We start from the raw sequence: 7,493 nt of genomic DNA on the forward strand, positions 1-7,493 counted from the left end.
CATACAAACATTGAAATGATTCACACCAACTTCAAGATATAGTGCTAACTGCTAGGAGAGAAAGAGAATGAAAGGACTTTAACTGAATCTGTAATATTTTTTAATTCTCAAAAAGTAAAAGATATCACATATCCCTAAGAATGGCCAAATTGCAGAGAGACAATATTAAGTGTTGATAAGCATATGGAACAACCACAACTCACATACTCTGCTGGTGGGAAAGTAATTGTTATGTTGGCTTTGGAAACCTCTTTGGCAACATCTACCAAAAGTGAACACACACCTTCCTTATGACCCAACAATTCTACTTGTATGTAGGTATCCAATAGAAAAGCATACATAGGATCACCAAAAGACATGTAAAAGAATGTGCATTGTAGCACTACACATATAGTCAGAAACTGGAAACAAACGCCCATCTTCAGGAAAATGGATTCATAAACTGGTATACTGACTTAACGAGAGACTGTACAACAATGAGAATGAACAAACTAGGACATCCAACAACATGGACGTATCTCACAGCTAATGTTCAGTGAAGGAAGCCAGACACAAGAGAATACACAGTATGATTCCATTTCTATAAAGGTCAAGAATAGTCAAAACTAACTTATGGGGTCACAAGTTAGGATAAGGTTACCTTTGGGAAGAGAGAGGTGACTAAAAGAGGGCACAAGGGTACTCATACGACTGTTTGCTCTGGGCATGAGTTACATGAATGTGCTCAATATGTAAAAATTCACAGAACTGTACAATTATGATGCTTTTATGTATTATATAGTACAAAAAAAGGAAAAAAGAAAAAAGGCAAATGAGGCAAAATATGAGGATGTACTTAATCCTGGTGATAGATACACAAGTGTTATTTTATTTTCTAAACTTCAGAATGTATTTGAAATATATCACAATTTTAAAAAAAATATTTAAAAAATAAAGGCACATAGGCACTTCCAATATTCTTTCTTAAACACTTCTTCACTGTCCTGCTGGGCTATCATTTCTGCAGACTCCTGTCTATTTGACTCACCTGAATAGCTGCTTTTGGGGACTTTTCTCTCAAGCTTCAATGGTTCTTTTCCATTCTCCAAATTGCAGTTCTCAGGTTTGGAAACTGGAAGCCCTATTCATTAAAAACAGAGAGAGAAGGAGGAAAGAAGGAAGGAAGAGAGGGAGAGAGGGAGGAGAAGGGAAAGGTAGAGAAGGAAAAAGGAAAGAAAGAAAAGGAACTCAGTTATTTGTGATGGGCACAAAAATCTATAATGGAGTATAGTACCAGCCCCTTAATCTACAAAGAAGTCAAGACATTACAGTAAGGTCTAGAGTAAAGAAGCACGGACCTTTAAGTGGAGCTTAAAGTATTTGCAGCAAGAGTGTGGGCTGGTAAGGAGTTAAACTGGGTTTGTAAAGACAAATGTTTTCACTGTCAAAAAATGAAGAGAATTTCTCTCAATTTCTTAACTGTGTGAAGAAATTTTGGAGAGATACTACAGATTAGTCCTTACTTTAGGAAAGAAGATGAAAAAACTGGGACCTCCAGGCAGCACCACAAAATTGTGAGGGTGGTAACTAGAGTTTTTATCTTCTAATGATTTCCCTGTTCCTCTCCAGTTAATAGAAGTTACTTTCTTAGGGGATTTGTTACATGAGGTTTGGGAGGAGCTAACGTAGTCCCTTCTACCCCACATACAAACATATGCACGTATGTGCATCCATGTGTGCACATATACACACACAATGGTGGGCACAGGATCCAGAACTGGTCAGAGTACTTCATCTCGCTGGCTCTATCGATTGTTTCACTAATGGGTGGGTGACCCTATTTGCTGAAACTCCCAGGGTAGAAGAATTTTCTTTTTTGCTTAGCATCCTAACTGGAAGAATAATGTAACCCCAGTGCTGCCAAAGGCCATCTTTGCCTCATGGGGAGATCCTAAGAATAAAGGTAATACAGGACAAAACCAAGCCAGTTGATTAAAAATAAATAAGTAATCTTGATAATATATTTGATTCCCTAAATCTAGATTGTTTTTCCCTTTCAAGTTAGTGTGAATTAGGTTTCTATCATTTGAATCCGAAGAATCCTGATACAAAACAAGCAGACTTTTCACAAAGAACCTAGAGCAGAAACAGATTTTCTCTAGGTCCAAAAGAGTGAACACTTTATGACTCCTGAATGCAAAAGTGAAGGCTTTGTTAAGCTACTTCACTTTTACTAAAGTAATGAGGAAGTAAATTTCAGAGTCGCAATGAGAATCCGTTCTTACAAAGCGAGACCAGGTTCCTATAGTTCTCCAGCATCACATCCCTTTGTACAGGATCCAGCTTTCCCCACTCCTCCGGCGTAAAGTCCATGGCCACATCCTTGAATGTCACTGTTTCCTAAGACACAAAACATACTTTTTTTCACCATCTTTCACTTGATATTGTGAGTGTGGTAATTTCCAGTTGCTGCTGGCCCTGGAGCAAAGGCCTGAGATACTCTCAACAGGGAAAGCGACAGTGATAAGTGACAAATATTCTAATTGTTTTCAGATTCTGAATAGTTTATGTAAAGTTACTGGGTATCAATTCTGTAACACACACACAGTGTTAGATTCAATATGAGAACCAAAAGAATTAAGATCGTGGTTTTTCCATTAGCAGATGAGAATTTTTCTGGGGAATAAGGTATTAAAATACGTATTAATGAGTCAACAATGTAGTACGGCAAAGTTAACAAAATATAAGCAAAGGAAAAAAAGGCATGTCTGCATGATTCCCCCTGTGAGTCAACCTAACCAATCAGAAGATGAACTGTAATACAGAACTTGTGAATGGAGAAGTCATGGAAGGAAAAGACTGGAAGCGAGCACCAAATCCAGTGAAACATGGAATCAATTCAAGGAAAAAAGTATTAAATTATGGAAAATGACAGCAACAAATTCATTTGATTAAGGGTACAGATATAACTCATAAATGTTTATGTGTAAAATATCATAAGATTACATTTCTATAAGACAAAAAATACAAAAAGTATAAGGAGATAGACATATCAGAACTCAACATGCCCCTTTAAGTCATAGAGAATGGGAATAATATCCCAAGGTTTCTGAAATAAATATATACCAAATGCTGTAACTGGATAGAATGTACCTTCTACTTAAACATTCATGAGGTATTTGCAAAACGTAACAAAGTAAATTTCAATAAATTCCAAAACAGAAATAGAACAGAGCAACAACTGATGATAAATAAAAAAAAAAATCAGAATATCAAAATAAAATAAAATACAAAGTGATGCCAAATGGCTACGACTGTACCCAAAGGAAATTTCATAGCTTTAAACACTTCCATTTCATTTAAAAAATAATAAAGTAAGTAAACGAGTGGAGCATACAAATCAAGTTAAACTAGTCCATTGGAACAAGATATTATTGCAAGGTTGTGGATGTGGGGGGAGGAATGGAAAGAAATATATGGAGGGAGGAAATACCACGTCTGAATACAGTAGTGTGAACTCAACAAAACTATGGAAAAACATATGACAAACTGTTAACCCGTAGTAGGAAGAGCTGAGGGATTGAATTTGGGGAGGGAAGTAATTACCTTTATATTTTTTTATGTCTGTGCTGTTCACCTTGTTACAATGAGCAAAAATCTAAACATTAATATTTTTAAAAATCTAATGAGACCAAAAAAATAGTCCAAGCAAATTATAATAAAAAAGAAAGTTACAATATTAACATCGAACAAAATCTAATGAAATGCAAAAAGGACAAAGAGAGGGTTTTTAAATTTCCGTAACAGGTTCCATCCACCCTGATAATAGCTGTAACAGTCTTAAATCTAATATCAAAGTGTTGAAATACATAAAGCATTCACCCTTCTTCTGGTACCTGTACCCTGATTATCCTCTAGACACTATGCCTGGACACTTTGTCCGTGTAGTTCAGGTAGTACTGACTCCATCTCTGACTCATGGGTGGATGTGTGTTTGTATGTGTGTGTGCAGGTATATTCCATAGACAATTATACTTAGATCTGGGCAGGAACTGGTCCAGGAATGGGCCTAATACTCTGTTAGAGTAAATCCCAGTGCTTCTACTGGAATGACATAGAGAGAAACTGCCCTTTTTGTCTGGCCTTCAACATAGGAAGATGTAAGACTAAGCTTGGTAGAGGCCAGCACTAGGAGAAAAGCCTGCTTGAGAGCAAAACCCATGGAGAGAGAGGAAAAGGTCAGTGATATTCGGTTTTAATGTTACTGCTTGAGCCCTTATCTAGCTAGACTGATTTTTCAGTTACGTTAATCAATAAATGTCTTTTTGCTTAAGCCAGTTTGAGGTGAATTTTTATCAACTACAACTTAAAACTTCTTCACTAATAAAGTCTTTAAGACTAATGTAAGGTGGCTGAGAAGCCAATGAAGATGAGCAGGTACATAAAGAACCCTGAGAAGTCACTTTTACAAACACTACCAACGTGCAATGTTTACTTTTTACACCTGGATTATAGCAGCAAAGAGGACTGACGAATCTTTGGGTTGCAGTATGCCACATTCATCATGGGGAGCTCCTTTTTTCCTACCCAACTTCTTTTAAAAATCTTCAAATGTACAAAAGTTAAAAGACAAACACAATAGGGCCGGCCCGTGGCTCACTCAGGAGAGTGTGGCCAAGAGATAACACCAAGGCCCCAGGTTCGGATCCCATATAGGGATGGCCGGTTCGCTCACTGGGTGAGCGTGGTGCTGACAACACCAAGTCAAGGGTTAAGATTCCCTTACCGGTCATCTTTAAAAAAAAAAGACAAACACAATAATCACTCATATAATACAACCACCTCTTAAATTTAACAATTCTTAATATTTGCCATATTTGCCCTTGTTTGGCAATTCTTAATATTTGCCATATTTGCCCTTGTTTGGCAACAATATAAAAGCAAGCTGCAACCATGATATTAATTCAGCATTCATCATCTCAGAGGATTGAATTCTAACTGTTAACTCTTTTAGTTAAGCCCTCACAGGCTTTCCTTTTTCAGCATTCCTCTGAACAGAGAACTTATTATTTTATAACCACTTCAGCATTTAAGGTGCTTTCCTAAATCCTTACTTAAAGTTACATGCATGTTGTTTTCCCTAGAGAAACAAATTTTAAGAGGTATATGCCACATTATCTTTAAAATAGTTTCCCACATTAACAAGCTAAAAATTAGCAGTAGACTGAAGGAAAATGCTGTTTACCTGCCTGTTGATGGACAAAAAGTAGCAGATGGAGAAGAAAGGTACTATGAGGAAGGAGGAAACATTTTCTACTGAGTCCATTAGTCTCCCAAGTAATCTCTTAGAGCTAAAAACTCATCTCTCTAGGTGGGCTCTAGTGAACAAAGAAACCCCACATCAAAAAGAAGCGAGTGTGTCTGTACTCTGTGAAACAAGATGGAATTTCAGTAATCAGTAGAGACACTCACCTGAGATCTGGCTGTGAGGCGCAGAGCTGTCACTTCTTCCTCTTCTGTGTTCTTCTCTTGAGAAAGGGGAGAATCCTGGGAAGACAGAGCTAAGGGCAAGAAACCATTCATGATGGGGCCTAGACCTATCTTGTTACTCTGATACACAAGTCTAAAAATCCCTCTACCATAACACATGTGCTCCCTACAAACACTGAGACTGAACAGAGCTCCAAACAATCTACCACCTCCCAGGATCATGAAAAATGTCCCAGAATGTTGCCACTTGGGGCTTAAATTCAGGTGCTATCATCATAACACCTTCTGGAAAATGACATTCTCTGCTCTAGAATTTAAAGTATGCCAGTTAATGTCCCAGATTTCTCTACACTAAATTAACATCAGAGATATAGGCTCAATGGTTCTCAAAAATCACCTTGCAAACTTACTTTAAAGGTAGATTGCTGGACCCCAAAGTAGTCATCATTGGTTGAGTTCTGGGTACTATCTAGAAATCTAGCAAGCGCCCCTGGGGGAATTCTGACAAGGAGGTCACAGACCACACTGGTCAAGAAACAATGGTCTAGTAGAACTGGAAATCAGTGACTTCCAGGTCTGTTTCCTCCTTTTGAAACACATACATTTGTTCTATCGAAGTCATAGGGTCATCGTGCGGACAAAGTGGGATGACAGGTGTGGGAAAATATTTTTGCCAATTAAAAAGCTGAATTCTCAGCCCCACTGATATGAGTGTAGGATGGGATAATCATTTGCGAGGAAGGGCGTGTGAGGAAAAGTAACTGAGGCTTTACTCATGCCTCAGAAGCTAACATTTCCCTCACTATTGGGGGGTGGCTTTCAAGGGTCCACCGTGCACACAGCTGGAGAGGAAAGGACGGTGATCTCATCCAAATCCTCCACTCTCACTCTAAGAGCTCATCTGCCCCCAAGGCATGGAGACAGAGCGCCCTCCCCGCCAAGAGCCCCCTTCCCTGAGGCAACCGATTCCCCTGCAGGAGAAAGCATTTCGTCCTTCCACCACACACCTTCAACACTTCAGCAACTCTCACCTCTTTGCTCGGGCATTTCGGCCAAATCTGTCTCCATGATCGCCACCTCCTTCTTGTTCTGAAGAGTCTGCTTTTCACCCCAATCCGGACCTCTCCGTGCAGAACGGTTAGAGCCCCCGAGGCTTCGTGTCCTCCTTCCTGCCTTCCCTCTGGGGACCCTGCTCCAAGGTCTCGGGCAGGGCAGGTCGGGTTTCTTGCTCACCGTGGAGCCTGCCTCGGTCCTACGGAGCTGGAGACTGGAAACCCGGGGACAGCGTCCCTGAGGCTGGGTCCTCCGATGCCTGTCCCTCCGCTTGGAGCTGTCCCTTGGGGGGACCGAGCTCCTGGAAGAGATGGCGCTGGGGCTGCCACCGAGGCCCAAGGAACGTAGACAAACACCGCCGCGCTCGGGACGCTCGCCCGGGACCCGCGCCGCCAGCTCCACGCCGCGCGCCCGCCCGCCCCGCGCTCGAACCCGCGGCCCGGCGGGGAGGGATTCGCGTCACGGCGTGACGGGATGGGGCTCACGGTCTGCCCTCGAGGCTCCCTTCCCAAACGCGCTCTCCAGCCCTGACTCGGCGCAAAACGACCCCCCGGGGCCGCCCCCGAGACGCAGCGGCGTCTGAGCCAGAAACTCACCTCCCATCCCGGGCCTGACAAAGGCGACGAACTTCTCGGACCAGGTCTGAGTCGCGCATGCGTAACAATGAGCGGGGCCCCGGGCTGGCCGACCTCATCCGGTCTGGAACTACGATTCCCAGAAGCCCCTGGGCGTCGCCCGCCTGTTTCCCAGCAGGTGGGAACACGCGTGGCGCGGTTGCGAGAATCCGAGGACGAGCAAGCTCTTTCCATCTCGCGAGACTATCGGGCAGCATTTCATGTGTCTGAACCGCCCGACAAGGGAGCGCGGGAACCCCAGAGGCACGGGCTGCAGTCCGTGTGCATGCCCGCGATGTCAGCACTGCTGCCTACAGCACAGTACTTAGGGCCTCTGAGTTCAACCCAGGTTACTCT

General features: G+C 42.1%; 1 protein-coding gene across 1 annotated transcript in view; it reads right to left on the bottom strand.

Moving 5' to 3' along the window:
• Positions 1–7,156, bottom strand: part of ZNF286A (zinc finger protein 286A) — a 46,279-nt gene extending 39,123 nt beyond the window's left edge. The window contains exons 1-5 of the mRNA XM_008575907.1: positions 7,119–7,156; positions 6,501–6,736; positions 5,452–5,540; positions 2,265–2,379; positions 1,028–1,120 (exon numbers count right to left, since the gene is read on the bottom strand). Coding sequence (XP_008574129.1) covers positions 1,028–1,120; positions 2,265–2,379; positions 5,452–5,540; positions 6,501–6,537 — 334 coding nt within the window. The 5' untranslated portion in view covers positions 6,538–6,736; positions 7,119–7,156. The remainder of the gene's footprint in view (positions 1–1,027; positions 1,121–2,264; positions 2,380–5,451; positions 5,541–6,500; positions 6,737–7,118) is intronic.
• Between the last annotated feature and the right edge of the window lie 337 nt (positions 7,157–7,493).

This window comes from Galeopterus variegatus, unplaced genomic scaffold (assembly GCF_000696425.1).
Source record: "Galeopterus variegatus unplaced genomic scaffold, G_variegatus-3.0.2 Scaffold1255, whole genome shotgun sequence".
NCBI classification, from domain to species: Eukaryota; Metazoa; Chordata; class Mammalia; order Dermoptera; family Cynocephalidae; genus Galeopterus; species Galeopterus variegatus.